The following is a 24,531-nucleotide window of genomic DNA, read 5'->3' as shown; positions in this document are numbered from 1 at the left end:
TGCCATTTTGCAAACAGGGTTAGTTTTGCTTCTTACTTTCCAATTTGGATAACTGGTATTTCTTTTTTGCCTAATTACTGTGGCTAGGACTTCCTATTGTGTTACTGTGTTACTTCCTACTGTGTTATTGTGTTTACTGTGTTAAATGGAAGTAGTGAGAGGTGAGCATCCTTGTCTTAATCCTGCTTTTAAAGGAAAAACTTTCAGCTTTTTACCATTGAGTATGATGTTATCTGTAGGTTTTTCATATATAATCTTTATTATGTAGAGGTATCTTCCATTTGCTCCTAGCTTACTGAAAGTTTTTAACATGAAACTGTGTTGAATTTTGACAACTGCTTTTTCTCCATCTATCGATACGGTCTTGTGGTGCTATCCTCTATTCTCTGGATGTTGATGTATTATTTGAGTTTATTAATTGAACCACCCTCATATTCCAGGGATAAATCCCACTTGGTCATGGTATATGAACCTTTTAGCTTGCAGACATCATAGCTCCCACTCCTGCCCAGTATAGAACATGTGGACAAAAAAGCCAAACTCTCTGCTTCCCCCTGGGGAGGGAAAGAGTCAAGCTGTATGTACAATGCCCCCAACGTCTCCAAGATCCCACTCCAGAGTACTTACCTCTGTCCTGCCAGTCTCAGCTGGGTCCACCACAGTCAAGCAGCCTGGGGGAGAATGGAAATGGAAGCTTGGGCTGGCAGACACCATAGGTCACTCTGCTGGCTCGCCACAAAGTGACCTGACAAAACCACAGCTGCCACCTTCTCCTTGGGGAGTGATAGGGTTGTTAGAGAATCCCAGAATCTGGCTGGGTTGATTGGTAGGAGTTGTCTCCTGTACAAGTCAGTGTGAAGACCAGGAGAGGTGTCTACTTTGTCCAATGCAAAGATATGAACACACAGAGAGAGACAATAAAAATGAAAAATCAATCAAAGATGTTTCAAGCAAAGGAACAAGATCAGTCTACAAAAATCAACCCAAATGAAAGGAAGTGATATGATTTACCTGACAGAAAATTCAAAATAGGTGTCATTAAAATGCTCACTGAGGTTAACAGAATTGTAAGTGAGAATTGCAACAAAGAGATAGAAAATATTTTTTAAAAGCCAAATACAAATTAAGGAGCTAAGGATTGTAGTAATTAAGTGAAAAAAATCACTATAGGGGTTCAACAACAAACTAGATCAAACAAAGAAAAGATCAGTAAACTTCAAGACAATTCATTAGAAATAACCCAATCAGAGTAACAAGAATAAAAAAGAAAAAAAGTAAAGGGACTTATGGGAAACCATCAAGACATCCAATATAAACAGTATGGAAGTTCCAAAAGGAGAAGAGAGAAAGGACCAGAAAGCTTATTCAAAGAAATAATGAGTGAAAAAAGCCCCATATTTTGAGAAGGAAACAGATATCCAGATGTAAAAGTCCCCAAATCATCAAATAAGATGAATCCCCTAAAATCCACAATGAGACACTTTATAATCAAGTTGTCAAAAGTCAAAACAAAGAGAGAATTTTTTTTGGAAGTATCAAGAGCAAAGTCACTGACAACATACAATGGAATCTTCATGAAACAATCACTGGATTTTTTTCAGCAGAAACCATGAAGACAAGAACAGAGTAGGACAACCTATTCTAAGTACTGAAAGAAAAAAAAAAAATGCCAAGAATACCATTCCCAGTAAAACGGTTGCTCAAAAATAAAGGAGAGATATTTTCCCAAACAAAAGCAGAGGGAATTCATCACCACTCGACCTACCTTATGAGAAAATGCTATTGACAAGATATAGAAGCAACCTAAGTATCCAACAAAACAGAGGAATGTATAAAGATGTGGTATATATACAATGGAATGTTACTCAGCCATAAAAGAGAATGAAATTTTGCCATTTGTAACAACATGGATGGACCTGGAGGGTATTATGCTTAGTGAAGTAAGTCAAACAGAGAAAAACAAATACTGTATGTTGTCAATTAAAAGTGGAATCTAAACAATTATTTAAAATAGCTATAACTAAAATATGTTTAAAGATACACATAGGAATGAATGTAAATTGTGACAACAACGAAGTGGGAGAGATGTCAAAGTGTATGGTTTTTGTCTATGACTGAACTTAAGTTATTAATAAGTTAGGCTGTTATAAGATATCTTATGTAACTCCCAAGGTAAACACAAAACATAAACATCTCTAGAATTTACATGAAAGAAAAATAGAATGGAATCAAATCATACCAATAAAAAAATCAATAAAACACTAAGGGAGACATCTCAGTTCTTAATATATCATTTTTATAGGTTCTCTTACACTTTTTATAAAAGGTATACTCTTTTATACAAGATGGTATAATTTTTTAATACAAGACCTGCCTTTCCTGCCCCACACATCTACCAGGAATTGTTTAAGTTTTACAAGAGAGGTTTTATACTCACAAGTAAACTAACTTCATAAGGCTGGCAATATGTATTTGAAAAGTAATTCAAAAATATTGGAAGAATGGGGAGTAAATAGTAAAGAAGATAAGATATATACCTGAAAAATATCCAAGTAGACATTTTGAGGTCATTGGAAACAACAGAATGAAGTCAAGGTATACATCTGAAAGGTGATACAGCTATTCATTTGGAAAGAAAAGTGAATCACACTATTTGTTCAGAACATTGGTTATCCTTTTAATTAAAAGATTTTTTCACAAGAAATTTAAAATTACAATGCAATGTTAATAAGCGTAACCAATTCAACTTGAATTAAAGAACTGTTGAGTTTATGGCACAAAAGGATTGCCAAAGAGTTCATCAGAGTACTAAGCATTAATAGAAAATTGTATCAGAGTTACCCAGCTCAGTCATAAAGTATGATTTTTGGTCCGCAGGTTAAATCTGGTATTGCAGGTGAGACAGAGGAATATAATCTGGACGAGTCTCTACTACAGGAGATGACTACGATCTGGATTAATCTAAGGACCTGAGCTATAGAAACAAATTGACTTGATCTCACTTGGGTTCCAATCTTGGCTCCTGCACTTCATCTATCACTTGTGTGACATTATCAAGTTAATCTCATTACATCTGTTTTTCTGTCTATAAAATGGGGATAACAAAATAGAGCCTGCTTCCTAAGGTTGTTGAAAGGCTTAAATGAGATAACTGAAGCATATTGCATGGAAAGTAGAGTTAATAATATAATAATAAATTAACTCTTCTGCCTTCTCTCAACTCTACTACTTTCATGCGGCTATAAATTAGGTTCCTAAGTTTCAATTTTCTCACCTGGAAAACAGGAATTATAATACAGAGTCTAACTGCTTCACAATGTCGAATGAGATAACCTGTATAAAAGTGTTCTGTACAGGTAGTATGTATATGCATGTGAAGAATATCCACTGATACGTGCAATTGGTTAACTGCTTCCTGTACTTTTTAGTGAAAGTGAAAGTTGCTCAGGCATGTCTGACTCTTTGCGACCCCGTGGACTATGCAGTCCATGGAATTCTCCAAGCCAGAATACTGGAGTGGGTAGCCTTTCCCTTCTTCAGGGGATCTTCCCAACCCAGGTCTTACGCATTGCAGGAAGATTCTTTACCAGCTGAGCCACAAGAGAAGCACACTTTTTAGGGCTCATCTCAAATTTATAACTCAAAAGAATAAACATTGATATCTTAGGAATCAGTGGACTTAAATAGATGGGGATGGGCGAATTTAATCCGGATGACCATTATACCCACTACTGTGGGCAAGAATTCCATAGAAGAAATGGAGTAGCCCTTATAATCAACAAAAGTCTGAAATGCAGTACTTGGGTGCAATCTCAAAAATGACAGTATACCAAAAAAAAAAATGACAGTATGATCTCAGTTCGTTTCCAAGGAAAGCTATTCAACATCACAGTAATCCAAGTCTATGATCCTACCACCAATGCCAAAGAAGCTGAAGTTGATCAGTTCTATGAAGACCTAGAAGACCTCCCAGAACTAACATCAAAAAGAGATGTTCTACTTATCATTGAGAATTGGACTGCAAAAATAGGAAGTCAAGAGATACCTGAAGTAACAGGCAAGTTTGGCATTGGAGAACAAAATGAAGCAGGGCAATGGCTAACTGAATTCTGCCAAGAGAATGCACTGGTCATATCAAATACCCTTTTCCAGCAACACAAGAGATGACTTTATACATGGACATCACCAAACAGTCAATACCAAAATCAAATTGATTACATTCTTTGTAGCTGAAGATGGAGAAGCTGTATACAGTAAGCAAAAAAACAAGACCTGGAGCTGACTGTGGCTCAGATCATCAGCTTCTCATAGCAAAGTTCAGGCTTAAACTAAAGAAAGCATGGAAACCACTAGGCCAGCCAGGTATGACTTAAATCAAATCCCCTATGAATATGCAGTAGAGGTAATGAATAGATTCACAGGATTAAAACTTGTAAACAGTGTGCCTGAAGAACTATGGACCGAGGTTCATAATTTTGTACAGGAGGCAGCGAATAAAACCATCCCAAAGAAAACGAAGTGCAAGAAGACAAAGTGGCTATCTGAAGAGGCCTTACAAAAAGCTAAAGAAGAAGAGAAGCAAAAAGCAAGGTAGAAAGGAAAAGGTATGCTCAACTAAATGCAGATTTCCAAAGAAAAGCACAGAGAGACAAGGACTTCTTCAATGAACAGTGTATAAAACTAGAAGAAAACAACAGAAGGGGAAAGACTAGAGATCACTTTAGGAAAATTGGAGATATCAAGGGAATATTTTGCTTAAAGATGGGCACAATTCACCAGTGCAGGTTCGATGCATGGGACAGGGTGCTCGGGGCTGGTGCACTGGGATGACCAAGAGGGATGGGATGGGGAGGGAGGTGGGAGAGGGGTTCAGGATGGGGAACACATGTATACCCATGGCTGATTCATGTCAATGTATGACAAAACCACTACAGTATTGTAAAGTAATTAGCCTCCAATTAAAATGAATAAATTTATAAAAAAATGATGGGCACAATAAAGGACAAAAATGGTAGAGACTAGTCAATGCTGAAGAGATCAAGAAGAGATGGAAAGAATACACGAAAGAACTGTACAAAAAAGATCTAAATGAACTGGATTACTACAGTGGTGTGGTCAGCCACCCAGAGCCAGACATTCTGGAGAGAGAAGTCAACTGGGCCTTAGGAAGCACTGCTGTTAATAAAGCTAGTGGATGCAACAGAATTCCAGTAGAACTATTCAAAATCCTAAAGGATGATGCCATCAAGGTCAATATGTTAGCAAATACGGAAGACCCAGCAGTAGCCACAGGACTGGAAAAGGTCAATCCTCATCCCAATTCCCAAGAAGGGTAGTACTAAAGAATGTGCTAACCATTGGACAATTGCACTCATCTCCCACGTTAGTAAGGTCATGTTTAAAATCTTGCACGCTAGGCTTCAGCAATTTTTGAACCAAGAACATTCAGATGTCCAAGCTGAGTTTAGAAAAGGAAGAAGAACCAGAGATCAAATTGCCAACATTCGCCGGATTATAGAGAAAACTAGGGAATTCTAGAAAAATTATCTACCTCTGTTTCATTGACTATGTCAAAGCCTTTGACTGTGGATCATAATAAACTGTGGAAAGCTCTTAAAGAGATGGGAATATCAGACCATCTTACCTGTCTCCTGAGAAACCTGTCAAGAAGGAACAGTAAGAACCCTGTATGGAACAACTGATTGGTTCAAGATTGAGAAAGGAGTATGACCAGGCTGTCTGCTGTCACCGTGTTTGTTTAATCTATACACTGAGCACATCATGAGAAATGCTGGGCTGGATGAGTTACAAGCTGGAAGCAAGATAGGTGGTAGAAACACCAACAATCTCAGATATGTGGATGATACCACTCTAACGGCAGAAAGAGAAGAGGAACTAAAGAACTTGATGAGGGTGAAGGAGGAGAGTGAAAAAGCCAGCTTAAAACTAAATATTAAAAAAAAAAAAAAACCCTTGAGATCATGGCATCCTGCCCCATTACTTCATGGCAAATAGAGGAGGAAAAGGTGAAATGGTGACAGATTTCCTCTTCTTGGGCTCTAAAATTACTGCAAATGGTGACTGCAGCCGTGAAATCAGAAGATGTTTGCTTCTTGGCAGGAAAGCTATGACAAACCTAGACAGTGTATTGAAAAGCAGAGATGTTACTCTGCTGACAAAGGTGCATATAGTCAAGGCTATGGTCTTCCCAGTGGTCATGTACAGTTGTGAGAGCTGGACCGTTAAGTGGAGTGCCAGAAGAATTGATGCCTTTGAACTGTGGTGCTGGAGAAGACTCCTGAAAGTCCCTTGGACAACAAGGAGATCAAACCAGTCAATCTTAAGGGAAATCAACCCCGAATACTCGTTGGAAGGACTGATGCTGAAGCTGAAACTCCAGTATTTTGGTCATCTGATGTGAACAGCAGACACGTTGGAAAAATCCCAGATGCTGGGAAAGATTGAGGGCAGAAGGAGAAGAGGGCATCAGAGGATGAGATGGTTGGATGGCATCACTGATGCATTGGACATGACCTTGGGCAAACTTCAGGAGATGGTGAGGGACAGGGAGGCCTGGAATGCTGCAGTCCATGCAGTTGCAAAGAGTCGGACATAATTGGGTGGCTGAACAACACTATGTAGATGCATGTGAAGGATGTCTACTGATACATGCAGTTGGTTTATTGCTTCCTATACTTTTTAGGACTCATCTCAAATTTATAACTCAAAACCTAAAATGAAGTTTACAGTCATCTCAATTATTACAGGAGACTTTTCCTGCTTTTTCTTTATCTGGCTTTGTAGTTCCATCAAAAAGTGGGAAACAAAAGCACTATATTCACATCTGTCAATTTTGCTGTTAGTATCTTTGGTGTAGGCTTCTTTGCTGCCTATTATTATCCTTTGGTTTTTCAAAGATCCATACTACCCACTATGTCTATGACCTGTACAACCACAGAGAATTCTAAGATCTTCATCCATTTTTCTTTGTATCTGTTCTAGCACCTAGAAACATTCCTGGTAAATAGTAAGGACTCAACCAGTATTTGTTAACTGAATGATTTCATGAATCTGTAGGTGTGTGTAAAAAAGACTGGATTTAAGTTGAAAAGACTGGGGTTCCTGTCTTGGCTCTACTCTATTTTGTGTGACTTTGGAGAAATCACTTTAGGAAAAAGAATTACATAGATATCATCTATAAACGAGGGTTGATAATCCTCAAACTTTTTTTGAGAATTAAAGGAGAATGTATAGAAGCTCTTTATTGATTATAAACCACAAAATTTAAGGTGTTCTCATAAATCATTAGTGAATTTTACTTCAATAGCATCTTAAATAATTAAACTGACTAGATAAATAGATTTGCTAATGATTATTGGTTAGTACAGGTAAGTATACGAAAGGTTGATTCCTAAAAGAGTGAAAACACAAGAACACTGGTGGTTGTACTGCTCTAATTCATATTCTGTGGCACTGAGAACGAAGTCATTTGCCTAATGAGACACTAAACAAAATGACTTCAGTACAGTTTTGGTCGATGGCTCACTGTACTCTGTTTAAATTATCAGTAATAAAAAATAGTATATTTCCATGTTTTCCGTTGGAGTACTCATTGGCAAAGTAGCCACTTAATTGTTCCTGTCCACTTCAAGTTAGCAGATTCAGTTTTTAAACCCAGAGATCCTTTGCGTCACACTCTGTGCTAGGAGAAAAGATGCACAGACTTTCAAAAAGGAATGGGATTATAGTACAGGGCTACAATTTTTTTTCATCCAATTAAACTTAAGCTGTCTATAATTACAACCAATTGTGTACTGACCTAGAGGGTCAGACACAAAGCAGAGAAAATGGGAGACAAAAAGGGTGAAAAATACCATTAATACCAATAGGGAAAGAACAACCAAACAAAGAAAACATGGAAAAGAGAGCAAGATCAAGACTCAAGTCTTACCAAAGGCCTCGATATTCCTGTTATCCATTAATCATATTTGTCTGAATCTCTGCACATGTTGGTTATGCTACTGTGTGGAACAAGGAATTTTAAGAATTGGCTTTTGGAGGGCAAAATAGAATTATAGAATGTCAAAACTGGAAGAACATTTAGAGGTCAAATAGTTAATGCATCTCACTTATAGATGGGCAAAGTCAAGTCCAGAGACTGAAGGGAACTTGTTAAATACTGCTCAGTAATTTTTTAGTAGAATTAGTAGGTTACTGACTTTCAGGTTATAGCTCCTCAAAAAGGGAGACAGTAAGTCACTTGCTCTCAAAAAGTACTGCTTTTAAAAAAATCAGAATTTCTAGGTTACATGTGAAAAATAAATATTCTTGGGTCCCACCTCAGATCTACTGAATCAGAATTTTAAAGGTAAGTCATAACAACCTGCATTTGAACAAACTTTACAATTGCTCTAACACACAAAGGTGTTGAAAAGTACTGCCCTAGACATTATCTCAAACCTTTATACTGAGACTGCACATTAAAAAACGTCTTTCCAGATATTTAAAAGAAACAAAGCATTAATGGACCTGAAATGCTGTTAGAATTCCCATGGTAACTCTCCAGTGTAGGGCTCAACCAATAAAGATAAGGAAAGCTCTAGCAGCCAAGCATACTTGAGAAACTTCAGCTGGTAGAACAGTCTAGTAGAGGGCCGGCTCTTCAGCTGGCTGCTAGGCTTTTAATGTCCTTTTTGTGTTACACAGGCAAGCTTACAGTAGATGCAGTTCCTTAAGTTTAATTTTTCTGGCAAGACACAAATTATGAAAACGTGGGCCTCTGTGTGTCACCATTTTATCACCCTCCACTCCTAGTTTTTTCCTGGTTTTATCACCCACTCAAATTCTGCATGCAGAATCCCTACAGGCTCCCGGAAGACCCGAGAACGAAGCATCCCTAGCCTCATCCGTCTGTCAGGTTCGGTCAAGCAGCCAGGGTGACGCAAAAGGTTAACGAGCGGCGCGCTGCAGAGCGGCAGGGAGGAAAGCCAATCATATGTTTAAGCGAGCCCGTACGTCTGGTGTGGGCGGGGCCTGGACGTAGAGTGCGAAAGGGAAGCAGTGGGAGCCAGCGGGTAGGAGGGCAGAGGAGGTTAGAGGTTGTGAGGAGACGAGACGACTGGGAGAGCACAGTCTTTGGCCGTTTCTCCCTGCTTTTCTTTATCCGTAGGGATCGGTAGCTGCGGGGACAGCCCGGGTCCCGGTGTATGGCCACGGAGTTACGGTGTCCGGACTCCATGCCCTGTCACAATCAGCAAGTAAACTCTGCCTCGACCCAAAGCCCCGAGCCGCAGCAACCTGAAGACCTGATTCCGGCCCACGCTGAGGGAAACAGCGACTCCGCGACCAAGCTGACTCTCCTCAGCGGGCACGCCCATTCTAGCGTACCGGCTGAGCGGGACCCTCAGGCCTCCGGCGGCGCCACCCTCAACTCAGAAAACAACGGTGACACTGGCAATTATGACGCTCCAGCCAGCGATTCCCTCCTAGGGGACTGCGAAATCTCCCGGCAGATCGGGGCGCAGCTTAAGCTCCTGCCAATGAATGATCAGATCCGGGAGCTGCAGACTATCATCCGGGATAAGTAAGCCAGAGCGGAAGCGGTAGGGGAGGTGGAGGGTCTCGCGGGGGTGGGCGGGGATTGGAAGTGAAATTGGAAGGTTCTTGGCGTTGGGAAGCTGGTCTGTTGGGATCTGGGCAGGGCCTTTTCTTTGAGGGGCGGTGTCACTTGACAAGGCCTTCTACTCTCTTTCCCAGAACCGGTGCTTAACGTCGCTTTGTGTAGAGAGGAAGCATTGTAGGTAACCTCCGGTTTCCTCTTTGTCTCCAGTCATTCCTCAGACATTCGAATGACTGATTCCTCATTCATTTGTTCGAATGACTGAATGACTGATTCCTCAGTCATTCGAGTCAGGTGAACGTGCTATCTGCTCTGTGCCTCTTCACGTGGGCAGCAACAATTTCTGGGTTATGGGTTTACCACGTTGAACAGATACAGGGCAGATAGCGTAGGTCTTTCACTTCATAACGTTTAACAGACTCCCAAATTGTTTCCTTGTCTCCAGTTTTTCTTCTACATGTTCCCCCGAATTACTGAACAATTTATCTTCTTAATATACTGCTTGGATTAGCTAACTGCCCTACTCAGCAGCCTTCTTTGGTTTCTCCGAGCCTACCGAATAAAGTCAGTATACTTAGATGGACATTAAGGCCCTTCTTCATGGTTCCTAGGAACAGTTCTGAAACATCCCAACTTCTGCTCGCACCTGGAATTCTCTTTACTTTTCCTCTGTGTGTTCAAATCCTACCTGTTCTTCAACATTAAATATCTACCTCTGCCAAGAAGCTTTCCTTCAATCATTCTTCCTCGCTAATCTTTCCTGGCCTTTTTAATGCAAGATTCACCGTCTGTTTTGTATGCTGTTGTTTTGCTCTTAGCTCACTTATTCAATTTTAAGCTCCTTGAGGGCAGAAAGTTTATCTTTTACATGTTTGAATTCCAACTATGTCTTTCAAGCAATTGTCACTCAAATAGCATTGAAACATGTATATTATCATATGTGAAACAGAACGCCAGTCCAGGTTCGATGCATGAGGCAAGTGCTCAGGGCTGGTGCAATGGGATGACCCAGAGGGATGGGATGGGGAGCCAGGTGGGAGGGGGGTTCAGGATGGGGAACACATGTAAACCCATGGCTGATTCATGTCAATGTATGCAAAAACCACTACAATATTGTAAAGTAATTAGCCTCCAACTAAAATAAATAAATTTTTTAAAAAAGTTCTTTGTACCTCTTAAAGTTATATTTGTGAAAGTATACTATTTAATGGTTTTTAATTAATCAGTGTTGAAAATTGTGGTCATTTGAACTAATGAAGTAGTGATCTTAAAAAGTAGGAGGCATAGATTTGGCAGTTGTGGTAGGGGGAACTGAAATAATACTTACTTGTAAAAAAGAAAATAGGATGATTCTTGTTTCTATAGAGCAAGAGTTACTGACCTTGTGTCTCGGACCTGTGCTGTCTTGGACCTTGTGTTGCACCTGTAGATGGGCTTGAGGGCTTTAGCAAACCTTCAGAAATTATCTGGCAAATGTTATTTGTATGTCTGTTTGTAATGTTTTTTTAAGTGACATCTTTATTGAGCTATATTTATGTACATACAGTACACCTTTTAAAGTGTACAATCCAATGGGTTTAAAGTATGTTCATTGCTTTGTAGCCATCACCACATTAAATTTTGGAATGTTTTTATCACCTCAGTAAGAAAGCCCATACCCATGAGCAGTCACTCCCCATTTCCCTCCTACCTACCAAGAGCCCTAGACAATCACTAAACTACTTTCTGTCTCTATTGATGTGCCTATTCTGGACATTTCATGTAAATGGAATCATACAACATGTGGCCTTTTGTGACTAGTTTCTTTTATTTAGCCTGGTGTTTTCAAGCTTCACACATCTTCTATCAGTACACTATTTGTTTTTTGGCTAAGTAATATTTCACTATTATGGCTATACCACATTTTGTTTATCCATTCATCAGGTGATGGACATTTGGGTGGTTTGGTTTCCATTTTTTGGCTAATATGAATAATGCTACTATGAACATTTGCACATGTGTCTTTTTATGGGATGAGGATTACTTTACTTTCATCAGATTTCACAATTTTTATAAAACTTGGAGAGGGCATGGCATTCAGCATTCATATATGACTATATGACAGTATCAATACCTGATTTTACTTCATTACTCAGAAAAGCCTGGGTGGTATAGTAAACCTGGGCATAAGCAAAGTCTTTTTTTTTTCTTCTTCTGAGTTTGGAAGGAGACAGCAGGATCCAGAGTGATCTTAGGGAAAGATGCTTAGCATCTCTGTGCTTCAGCTTTATTATTTGTAAAATGAGTATGTTCATAATATCTCGTGAAACTCCAAGGAGGCTAAAACAAGATACTGTCTATGAACATTTGTTATAAATTCTGAAGAGCTATGTGCATCTGAGGCATTTTACGCCTTCATATTTAGATTTGTGCATGGTTCAGATTGCATAAGTGCTGTTTTTTTCAGCTTTTGGGAGACAGTAAAGGGAACTTAACTGTATGTAGAATTCACATTCTTTTTAAAGAATTTTTGTTGAAGTATAATTGCTTTACAATGTTGCATTAGTTTCTACTGTACCACAAAATGAGTCAGTTATACATATACTTATGTCCCCTTTTTTTTTTAGTTTTCCTTCCTATTTAGGTCACCACAGAGCATTGAGTAGAGTTCCCTGTGCTATATAGTAGGTTCTCATTAATTATCTATTTTGTACATAGTAGTGTATATATGTCAATCCCAGTCTCCCAATTTCTCCCACCCTCCCTTCCCCACTTGCTATTGATAAGTTTGTTCTCTGCATCTGTGTCTCTATTTCTGCCTTGCAAATAATCAAAGCTGCAGTAATCAAGGCAGTATGGTACTGGTACAAAAACAGAAATATAGATCAATGGAACAGAATAGAGAGTGCAGAGATAAACTCATGCACCAATGGTCACCTAACCTATGACAAGGGAGGCAAGATTATACAGTGGAGAAAAGATAGTTTTTTCAGGAAAGGATGCTAGGAAAACTCTACTGCTCCATAAAAGAATGAAATTAGAATACTCCATAACATCATGCACAAAAGTAAACTCAAAATAGATTAAAGACCTAAATCTAAGGCTGGACACCATGAAACTCTTATAGGAAAATATAGTCAGAACACTAAATTACGCAGCAAGATCTTTTTTGACCCATCTCCTCAAGTAATGAAAATAAAAACAAAAATAAACAAATGGGACTTAATTAAATTTGAAAGCATTGCACATCTGTAAAGCAATTATCCTTCAGTTAAAATAAGTAAAAAAAAAAGCTTTATGTCTGTGTTTCTACTGCTGCCCTGCAAATACTTTCATCAGTACCATCTTTCTACATTCCATATATATACATTAATATACGATATTAATCTTTCTCTTTCTGACTTACTTCACTCTGTATAATAGGCTCTAGGTTCATCCACCTCATTAGAATGGACTCAAATGCATACCTTTTATGGCTGAGTAATATTCCATTGTATATATGTACCACAACTTCTTTATCCATTCATCTGTCGATGGTCATCTAGGTTGCTTCCATGTTCTAGCTATTGTAAATAGTGCTGCAGTGAACATTGGGAAACATGTGTCTTTTTCAATTTTGGTTTCCTCAGGGTATATGGAGAAGGCAATGGCAACCCACTCCAGTAATCTTGCCTGGAAAATCCCATGGAGAGAAGAGCCTGGTAGGCTGCAGTCCATGGGGTCGCTAGGAGTCGGACATGACTGAGCGTCTTCCTTTTCACTTTTCACTTTCATGCACTAGAGAAGGAAATGGCAACCCACTCCAGTGTTCTTGCCTGGAGAATCCCAGGGAAGGGGGAGCCTGGTGGTCTGCCGTCTATGGGGTTGCACAGAATTGGACACAACTGAAGTGACTTGGCAGCAGCAGCAACAGGGTATATGCCTAGGAGTGGGATTGATGGGTTATATAGGCTCAATAAAGGACAGAAATGGTATGGACCCAACAGAAGCAGAACATATTAAGAAGAGGTGGCGAGAATACACAGAAGAACTGTACAAAAAAGATCTTCATGATCCAGATAATCACGATGGTGTGATCACTCACCTAGAGCCAGACATCCTGGAATGCTAAGTCACGTGGGCCTTAGGAAGCATCACTAGGAACAAAGCTAGTGGAGGTGATGAAATTCCAGTAGAGCTATTTCAAATCCTGAAAGATGATGCTGTGAAAGTGCTGCACTCAATATGCAAGCAAATTTGGAAAACTCAGCAGTGGCCACAGGACTGGAAAAGGTCAGTTTTCATTCCATTCCCTAAGAAAGGCAATGCCAAAGAATGCTCAAACTACCACACAATTGCACTCATCTCACACGCTAGTAGGGTAATGCTCAAAATTCTCCAAGCCAGGCTTCAACAGTGCGTGAATTGTGAACTTCCAGATGTTCAAGCTGGTTTTTGAAAAGGCAGAGGAACAAAAGATCAAATTGTCAACATCCGCTGGATCATTGAAAAAGCAAGAGAGTTCCAGAAAAACATCTATCTCTACTTTATTGACTATGCCAAAGCCTTTGGCTGTGTGGATCACAATAAACCGTGGAAAATTCTGAAAGAGATGGGAATACCAGACCACCTGACCTGTCTCTTGAGAAACCTGTATGCAGGTCAGGAAGCAACAGTTAGAACTGGACATGGAACAACAGACTAGTTCCAAATAGAAAAAAAAGAGTACGTCAAGGCTGTATATTGTCACCCTGCTTATTTAACTTAAATACAAAGTACATCATGCGAAATGCTGGGCTGGATGAAGCACAAGCTGGAATCAAGATTGCCAGGAGAAATCTCAATAACCTTAGATATGCAGATGACACCACCCTTATGTCAGAAAGTGAATAACTAAAAAGCCTCTTGATGAAAGTGAAAGAGGAGAGTGAAAAAGTTGGCTTAAAACTCAACATTCAGAAAACAAAGATCATGGCATTCAGTCCCATCACTTCATGGCAAATTGATGGAGAAACAGGGGAAACTGTGGCAGATTTTATTTTTATGAGCTCCAAAATCACTGCAGATGGTGACTGCAGCCATGAAATTAAAAGACACTTGCTCCTTGGAAGAAAACCTATGACCAACCTAGACAGCCTATTAAAAAGCAGAGGCATTACTTTGTCAACAAAGGTCCATCTAGTCAAGGCTATGGTTTTTCCAGTAGTCATGTGTGGATGTGAGAGTTGGACTATAAAGAAAGCTGAGCGCCAAAGAATTGATGCTTTTGAACTGTGGTGTTGGAGAAGACTCTTGAGAGTCCCTTGGACTACAAGGAGATCCAGCCAGTCATGCTAAAGGAAATCAGTCCTGAATATTCATTGGAAGGACTGAAGCTGAAACTCCAATACTTTGGCCACCTGATTCGAAGAGCTGATTCATTTGAAAAGACCCTGATGCTGGGAAAGATTGAAGGCGGGAGGAGAAGGGAACAACAGAGGATGAGATGGTTGGATGGCATGACCGATTCAATGGACGTGAGTTTGAGTAAACTCCAGGAGTTGGTGGTGGACAGGGAAGCCTGGCGTGCTGCAGTCCATGGGGTCACAAAGAGTAAGACACGACTGAGCAACTGAACTAACTAACTAATGGTGGTTTTATTCCTAGTTTTTTTTTTTTTAAGGAATCTCCATACCTTCTTCCATGGTGGCTGTATCAATTTACATTCCCACCAACAGTGCAAGAGAGTTCCCTTTTCTCCATACCCTCTCCAGGATTTACTGTTTGTAGATTTTTTAATAATGGCCATTCTGACCTGTATGAGGTGATATCTCATTGTAGTTTTGATTAGCATTTCTCTAATAATGAGTGATGTTGAGCATCTTTTCATGTGTTTGTTAGCCATCTGTGTGTCTTTGGAGAAATGTCTGTTAAGGTCTTTTTCCCATGTTTTGATTGGGTTGTTTGTTTTTCTGTTATTGACTTGTATGAGCTGCTTGTATATTTTGGAAATTAATCTTTTGTCAGTTGTTTCATTTGCTATTATTTTCTCCTATTCTGAGGGTTGTCTTTTCACCATGTTTACAGCTCCAAAATCACTGCAGATGGTGATTGCAGCCATGAAATTAAAAGGCGCTTGCTCCTTGGAAGGAAGGTTATGACCAACCTAGATAGCATATTTAAAAGCAGAGACATTACTTTGCCAACAAAGGTCCGTCTAGTCAAGGCTATGGTTTTTCCAGTGGTCATGTATGGATGTGAGAGTTGGACGGTGAAGAAAGCTGAGTGCCGCAGAATTGATGCTTTTGAACTGTGGTGTTGGAGAAGACTCTTGAGAGTCCCTTGGACTGCAAGGAGATCCAACCAGTCCATCCTAAAGGAGATCAGTCCTGGGTGTTCATTGCAAGGACTGATGTTGAAGCTGAAACTCCAATCCTTTGGCCACCTCATGCGAAGAGTTGACTCATTGGAAAAGACCCTGATGCTGGGAAGGATTGGGGGCAGGAGGAGAAGGGGACGACAGGGGATGAGATGGCTAGATGGCATCACCAACTCGATGGCCATGAGTTTGGGTAGACTCCGGGAGTTGGTGATGGACAGGGAGGCCTGGCGTGCTGCAATTCATGGGGTCGCTAAGAGTCAGACACGACTGAGCGACTGAACTGAACTGAACTGAACAGTTTCCTTTGCTGTGCAAAAGCTTTTAAGTTTAATTAGGTCCCACTTATTTTTTTTTTGTTTCCATTTCCATTATTCTAAGTGATGGGTCCTAGAGGATCTTGTTTTGATTTATGTCATTGAGTGTTCTGCTAATGTTTTCCTCTAAGAGTTTCATAGTTTCTGGTCTTATATTTAGGTTTTGGTACTGATGAAATTATTTGCAGGGCAGCGATGGAGACACAGTCATAGAGAACAAACTTATGAACATGGAGGCAGGGGGAGGAAGGAGAGGGGGAATGTATAGAGATAGTAACATGGAAAATTACATTACCATATGTAAAATAGATAGCCAATGGGAATTTTCTGTTTGACTCAGGAAACTCAAACAGGGGCTCTGTAACAACCTAGAGGGGTGGGATGAGGGGGAGATGGGAGGGAGGTTCAAGGGGGTGTGACATATGGCTGACTCATGTTGATGTTTGGTGGAAACCAACAAAATTCTGTAAAGCAATTATCCTTCAATTAAAAAATAATTTACAAAAAAAACTTTTGTACAGCAAAGGTAACTGTAAACGAAATGAAAGACAACCCCTAGAATGGGAGAAAATTTTTTCGAACAAAGCAATCAACAAGGGATTAATCTCCAAAATATAGAACTCACATTTTTATTTAAAAAAAAAAACATGGAGAGAGCCTAGATAATTTTTATCCTGCTATAATACAGAATAGAAAAACTCACTACAATTTTTGATAACTAATTGATGCTAATTTTGATAACTAATTGACATGGAAACCTGTCATGCTGTAGTCCATGGGGTCGTAAAGAGTTGGACACGACTGAACTGAATCGATGCTTAGTTATTTGGGATGGAGACACTTAGTTTTGTTTTTGTTACTCAAATCTGTTTGTTAATAGAGGCCTCTGTTCCTTTATCTTCAAAAATTAGTATCCTCTCACACAAACAGGACCTGTTGTTTCATCCCTTTTGGGGGACTGGTGTGGAGTACTGGTGGTTAAAGCACCTATATTTACATGAGTATAGTTATCGTACCTATCACAGTCTGTCTTCTTTGGACCCTTATGCTCTTCTCTTTTTTGATGTGACATTATGTATGTGCACTATGGAACTGTCTCATGAAGAAGCCATTGGAGTACTTGTTATTCCTTTTATTGTTCCTGGTCCTTAGTATCTATTTAGTGAAGGAATTGCTTTCTAAATTAACTTTGGCATGGAGAAATGGAGTTGAGTAAGAGGGATGCATGTTGTTGTAAATACATAAAGCAGGCAAGATTGAGAACATTGCACTGATTTTAAATGTGTTTATTTTTTTGAACTGCACAATACTTGCAACATAATATGTTGGTTGTATTCTTGAATTTCAAAGAAATGGTTTTCTGGGTATCCAGTAATCTAAATATCAAACAATCAGATAATTTACTCAGTCACACAGGTGTCACTGGTGAACTCAGAAAGAAACAACTGCTTCATTTACAGTTTTTGTTGTTGCAATGGATTTAAACCACATATCCTTCCCTTTCTGCCTCCTTTATATACTAAATGCAGCAAAATCTGAGTGTAATGCACAGTTTGCTTGAACATAGTTCATGTCTTCATATATAAGGCAGTGCAGTGTATTTAAAAGATCACTCCCCCTAACCATTATTGGTTGTTGTTGGTTTTCTTTTTTCTCCTGAAACATTAAAGTAAAGCTTTTTCATGAACTATTGCATGTTTCCTGTATATTTGCTCTCAAAGGGATTTTGCCATGGCAGCAGGCAGCTTGAATGAAAGTTGAGCAATCTTATTTTAGTCTATGAGATAGCACTAAAGAAGGAGTGCATTTAGCCTTGTGGATTTTTTTAGTCACCCAATGGGAAGACCGTTAATCTCAGGATGGATGAACATCTAGAGCAGCCATAATATGAAGGCAGCTTGATGTGATTTGAGTCATTTATCTTGGTAATGTTCTTAACCAGAGCTGTTCATTTGAATTGCTTGGGGAGTCTTTTTTGGAACCCATCCTTAGAGTTGAATAGTAGTTGGGTGGAATCTGAGCACTTGTAGCTTTTCAGATACCGCAGGTGTTTATGCTGTACTCAGTCTGGGCCACTGACCATGGGAGAATGGCTATTCTCCCTTGCATCATGGTTTGGCTGGTTTTGGTTGTGGGGTATAGGCTGAACCAGGGATTCTAAATTGCACAAAGCCAGCCTAGAGAGCCTGGCCTGGCATCACCCTGAGACTGGAGAAATCTCAGAACCCCTTCAACTTGTATAAAACCAAAAAGTCAGTCACAGAAAACACTGTGACCTACAAGTTATTTAAATCATGGACATGATTTTGGTTTTCTATGTGAATTTTCTAACTGGCTTAAGGCCAGGAGTGAGGGTCTTGCTTCTTTATACACGTCTCTGTTGTATTTTCCAATGCTGACTCATTGGAAAAGACTCTGATGCTGGGAAAGATAGAAGGCAGGAGGAGAAAGGGACGACAGAGGATGAGATGTTTGGATGGCATCACCAACTCAATGGACATGAGTTTGAGTGAACTCCGGCAAATAGTGAAGGACAGGGAAGCCTAGTGTGCTGCAGTCCATGGCATCACAAAGAGTCAGACACAACTGAGCTACTGAACAACTTCTTTTTCTACCTGATCTCAAAAGTTTACATTGAACTCTGCCTTGAGGTGCAAATAAATAATTAATGCCACTATTTTATGAGATTCTTAAGAAGGTGCTAAAGAGCTGTGGTCCTGATGACTTGTACTTGGCAGGTTCAGTTCAGTTCAGTCACTCAGTCCTGTCCGACTCTTTGTGACCCCATGAACCGCAGCATGCCAGGCCTCCCTGTCCATCACCAACACCCTGAGTCCACCCAAACCCATGTCCATCAAGTTGATGATGCCATCCAGCCATCTCATCCTCCATCATCCCCTTCTCTTCCTGCCTTCAATCTTTCCCAGCATCAACGTCTTCTCAGATGAGTCAGCTCTTCCCATCAGGTGGCCAAAGTATTGGAGTTTCAGCTTCAACATTGGTCCTTCCAATGAACACTCAGGACTGATGTCCTTTAGGATGGACTGGTTGGAACTCCTTGCAGTCCAAGGGACTCTCAAGAGTCTTCTCCAACACCACAGTTCAAAAGCATCAATTCTTCCACACTCAGCTTTCTTTATAGTCCAACTCTCACATGCATACATGACCACTGGAAAAACCATAGCCTTGATTAGATGGACCTTTGTTGGCAAAGTAATGTCTCTGCTTTTTAATATGCTAATAGGTTGGTCATAACTTTCCTTCCAAGGAGTAAGCATCTTTTAATTTCATGGCTGCAATCACCATCTGCAGTGATTTGGGAGCCCAGAAAAATAAAGTCAGCCACTGTTTCCACATTCATCTGCCATGAAGTGATGGGACCGGATGCCATGATCTTAGTTTTCTGAATGTTGAGCTTTAAGCCAACTTTTTCACTCTCCTCTTTCACTTTCATCAAGAGGCTCTTTAGTTCTTCTTCACTTTCTGCCATAAGGGTGATGTCATCTGCATATCTGAGGTTATTGATATTTCTCCTGGCAATCTTGATTCCAGCTTGTGCTTCCTCCAGCCCAGCGTTTCTCATGATGTACTCTGCATATAAGTTCAAGAAGCAGGGTGACAATATACAGCCTTGACGTACTCCTTTTCCTGTTTGGAACCAGTCTGTTGTTCCATGTCCACTTCTAACTGTTGCTTCCTGACTTGCATACAAGTTTCTCAAGAGGCAGGTCAGGTGGTCTGGTATTCCCATCTCTTTCAGAATTTTCCATGGTTTATTGTGGTCCACACAGTCAAAGGCTTTTGCATAGTCAATAAAGCAGAAATAGATGTTTTTCTGGTATTCTCTTGCTTTTTCAATGATCCATCAGATGTTGGCAATTTGATCACTGGTTCCTCTGCCTTTTCTAAAACCAGCTTGAACATCTGGAAGTTCACGGTTTATGTATTGCTGAAGCCTGGCTTGGAGAATTTTAAGAATTACGTTACTCGCTTGTGAGATGAATTTATTTGTGCGGTAGTGTGAACCTTCTTTGGCACTGCCTTTCTTTGGGATTGGAACAAAAACTGACTTTTTCCAGTCCTGTGGCCACTGCTGAGTTTTCCATATTTGCTGACATATTGAGTGTGGCACTTTCACAGCGTCATCTTTCAGGATTTGAAATAGCTCAACTGGAATTCCATCACCTCCACTAGGTTTGATCGTAGTGATGCTTCCTGAGGCCCACTTGACTTCACATTCCGGGATGTCTTGCTCTAGGTGAGTGATCGCACCATCATGATTATCTGGGTCGTGAAGATCTTTTTTGTACAGTTCTTCTGTGTATTCTTGCCACCTCTTCTTAATATCTTCTGCTTCTCTTAGGTCCCTACCATTTCTGTCCTTTAGTGAGCCCATCTTTGCATGAAATGTTCCCTTGGTATCTCTAATTATCTTGAAGTGATCTCTAGTCTTTCCCATTCTATTGTTTTCCTCTATTTCTTTGCATTGATCGCTGAGGAAGGCTTTCTTACCTCTCCTTGCTTTTCTTTGGAACTCTGCATTCACATCGGTATATCTTTCCTTTTCTCCTTTGCTTTTCACTTCCCATCTTTTCACAGATATTTGTAAGGCCTCCTCGGGCAGCCATTTTGCTTTTTTGCATTTCCTTTTCTTGGGGATGGTCTTGATTCCTGTCTCCTGTACAGTGTCAGGAACCCCCATCCATAGTCCATCAGGCATTCTGTCTATCAGATCTTGTCCCTTAAATCTATTTCTCACTTCTACTGTATAGTCATAAAGGATTTGATCTAGGTCATACCTGAATGGTCTAGTGGTTTTCTCCACTTTCTTCAATTTCAGTCTGAATTTGGCAATAAGGAGTTCATGATCTGAGCCATAGTAAGCTCCTGGTCTTGTTTTTGCTGACTGTATAGAGCTTCTCCATCTTTGGCTGCAAAGGATATAATCAATCAAATTTCAGAGTCGACCATCTGGTGATGTCCATGTGTAGAGTCTTCTCTTGTGTTGTTGCAAGAGGGTGTTTGCTATGACCAGTGCATTCTCTTGGCAGAACTCTACTAGCCTTTGCCCTGCTTCATTCTGTACTCCAAGGCCAAATTTGCCTGTTATTCCAGATGTTTCTTGACTTCCTACTTTTGCATTCCAGTTCCCTATAATGAAAAGGACATCTTTTTTGGGTGTTAGTTCTAGAAGGTCTTGTAGGTCTTGTAGGTCTCATAGAACTGTTCAACTTCAGCTTCTTTGGCGTTACTGGTCGGGGCATAGACTTGAATTACCATGATATTGAATGGTTTGCCTTGGAAACGAACAGAGATAATTCTGTCGTTTTTGACTTGGCAGGTAGCACTCTAAAAACTATTTTTTGTTTTTGTTTGGTTTTGTTTCTCACGTCAGATTAGGTTTGCTCCAAGACTGGGGTTTTTGGTTTTTTTGAGGCAGAGGGGAGGAGGAGGAAAATAATTTCTAAATCATCTGCATACCATGACAAACTTTGGAGCTATTCTTTTTGTAATGATGACATAACAAAGTAGCTATGGTAGTAGAGCTTGCTATTCCTGATGGCTCAGTAGTAAAGAATCTACCTGCAGTGTAGGAGATGCAGGTTTGATCCCTGGGTTGGGAAGATCCCCTGGAAGAGAGCATGGCAACCCACTCCAGTATTCTTGCCTGGAGAATCCCCATGGACAGAGGAGCCTAGCAGGTTACAGTCCATGGGGTTGCAAGAGTGGAACATGACTTGGTAACTAAACAACCACAATCACCTTGGAAGTAGAGCTTATGTTTTTGGATCTTCCACTAAACATTAACTCTTAGTGAAGCATTCTTTTGGTTTAAACCTGCCAGAAAAACTTCTATTTTTACTTCCCTTTAACCTGTTGCTTAAACAAAAACAAACAAGATCATATTAGGGCTAAAATTGAGTCTGAATTAGTTCTTTCTCCTTAGCTTAGGTTGCTCGGTAAATACAGGACTCCCAATTAAATCTTAGTTCAGATAAACAGTGAATACTTTTCTTAGTATAAATGTATCCTAAACATTGTATGTGACACACTTCTGAAATACAAATTTAGCTGAGTGTCCTGTATTTTTATTTGCTAAATGTGGCAACTTTATGCCCAGACAACTTCTCCCACAGCAAATGCTAAAGACAATCCTTGTGTTTAATTCTCATTTTCAAAAATAGTACCTAATTCAATACTGCTTGGGTTTGATTTATTTATTTTTTACTTATTTTAAATCTTTTTGTGTTTATGGGGTTTGATTTAAATTAAATTGTCTTTTAAGTTATGATTCACAGGTTTTAATTTAATCATTTGAAAAAGGTGTGTTCTTGTATTAACCTTAATTATATACCCTTTATACTCACAAAGAAGGGCAATGCTAAAGAGTGTTCAAACTACCACAAAATTGCACTCATTTCACATGCTAGCAAAGTAATGCTCAAAATTCTCCAAGCCAGGCTTCAACAGTACATGAATCGATAACTTCTGGATGTTCAATCTGGGTTTAGAAAAGGCAGAGGAACTAGAGGTCAAACTGCCAACATCTGTTGGATCATAGAAAAAGGAAGAGAATTCCAGAAAAACATCTACTTCTGCTTCATTGACTGCACTAAAGCCTTTGACTCTGTGGATCACAATAAACTGGAAAATTCTTAAAGAGATGGGACCTTACCTGCCTCCTGCAAAACCTGTATGCAGGTCAAGAAGCAACTGTTAGAACCAGACATGGATCAATGGACTGGTTCCAAATTGGGAAAGGAGTATGTCAAGGCTGTATATTGTCGCCTTGCTTATTGAACTTATATGCAGAGTACATCATGTGAAATGCCAGGCTGGATGAAGCACAAGCTGAAATCAAGATTTCGAGGAGAAGTATCAATAACCTCATATGCAGATGACACCACACTTATGGCAGAAAGCGAAGAAGGACTAAAAAGCCTCCTGATGAAAGTGAAAGAGGAGAGTGAAAAAGCTGGCTGGCTTAAAACTCAACATTCAGAAAAGAAAGATCATGGCATCCGGTCCCATCACGTCATGGCAAGTAGGTGGGGAAACAATGGAAACAGTGACAGACTTTATTTTCTTGGGCTCCAAAATCACTGCAGATAGTGATTGCTGTCATGACATTAAAAGACTCATACTCCTTGGAAGGAAAGCTATGACTAATCTGGACAGCATATTAAAATGCAGAGATTACTTTGCTGACAAATGTCTGTCTGGTTAAAGCTATGGTTTTCCAGTAGTCATGTATGGATGTGAGAGTTGGACTATAAAGAAGGCTGAGTGCTGAAGAATTGATGCTTTTGAACTGTGATGTTGGAGAATATTCTTGAGAGTCCCTTGGACTGTAAGGAGATCAAACCAGTCAATCCTAAAGGAAATCAATCCTGAATATTCATTAGAAGGACTGATGCTGAAACTGAAACCAATACTTGGGCCACCTGATGTGAAGAGCCAGCTAGAAAAGACCCTGATGCTGGGAAAGATTGAAGGCAGAAGAGGGGGATGACAGAGGATGAGATGGTTGGATGGCATCTCTAATTCAATGGATATGAGTTTGAACAAGCTCCAGGACATGGTGAAGGGCAGGGAAGCCTGGTATGCTGTAGTCCATGGGGTCGTGAAGAGTTGGACATGACTGAACGACTGAACAACAACAATAAACTCTTTACAAGCCACATTATAATAGTAGCTTCTCCATCTTAAAAAAGAACATTTTAATGATTTGCTTGCCAGAATCCTTATTTCATTATTTGCATTGTATGTAAATGCCAATCTATTCAAAGGAAGATAAATATCATTAAAATACACCTAAAAACTGGTTACTTTTTAGTAAACGTTTCCTTATTATAGAAAAATATAGATAATAGCTTTATTCAAGGACTTAGCTTCAGGCTGGGAAGAACCTTGAAATTCTTCACCTCTGTAAGCCTCTCTACTTTCATTACTAAAAATGTGGTATTGACAATAGCCGACTCTACTTGTTAAGATTATGTGAGGATTAGATCAGATAATGTATCAAAAGTGCTTAATACTTAGCACCAAGGAAGCTTTTAATAAATGATGATCTGTGGGAAAGGGAGTAATATATGTATATTATTATTACCTGTTGTTACTTTTGGACCATTTAAGAAAATCCTTCTAAATAAATCTGTATGCTTTGGTGTGTGTGTACAGTTATTAAGATGATTTTTCTTATAAAGAGGTGAGGTTGTCAAGTGTATTTTGAATAGATAAGTAGCAGGTAGTGATCAAATGGCAGTTTCTGTTGTAGA

General features: G+C 39.7%; 1 protein-coding gene across 2 annotated transcripts in view; it reads left to right on the top strand.

Annotated features, from left to right (window-relative positions):
• The first annotated feature begins 9,084 nt into the window (after positions 1-9,084).
• The window catches only part of UPRT (uracil phosphoribosyltransferase homolog), a 32,047-nt gene continuing 16,600 nt past the window's right edge, over positions 9,085-24,531 (top strand). For both annotated transcript variants that reach the window (XM_081563530.1, XM_081563529.1), the window contains exon 1: positions 9,085-9,583. In XM_081563530.1, coding sequence (XP_081419656.1) covers positions 9,207-9,583 — 377 coding nt within the window. In that variant the 5' untranslated portion in view covers positions 9,085-9,206. The remainder of the gene's footprint in view (positions 9,584-24,531) is intronic.

Source organism: Giraffa tippelskirchi, chromosome X, assembly GCF_054371585.1.
Source record: "Giraffa tippelskirchi isolate mGirTip1 chromosome X, T2T-mGirTip1v1.2.pri, whole genome shotgun sequence".
NCBI lineage: Eukaryota > Metazoa > Chordata > Mammalia > Artiodactyla > Giraffidae > Giraffa > Giraffa tippelskirchi.
The sequence above is the reverse complement of the archived record's forward strand: the minus strand, read 5'-3'. Positions and strand labels throughout refer to the sequence as shown.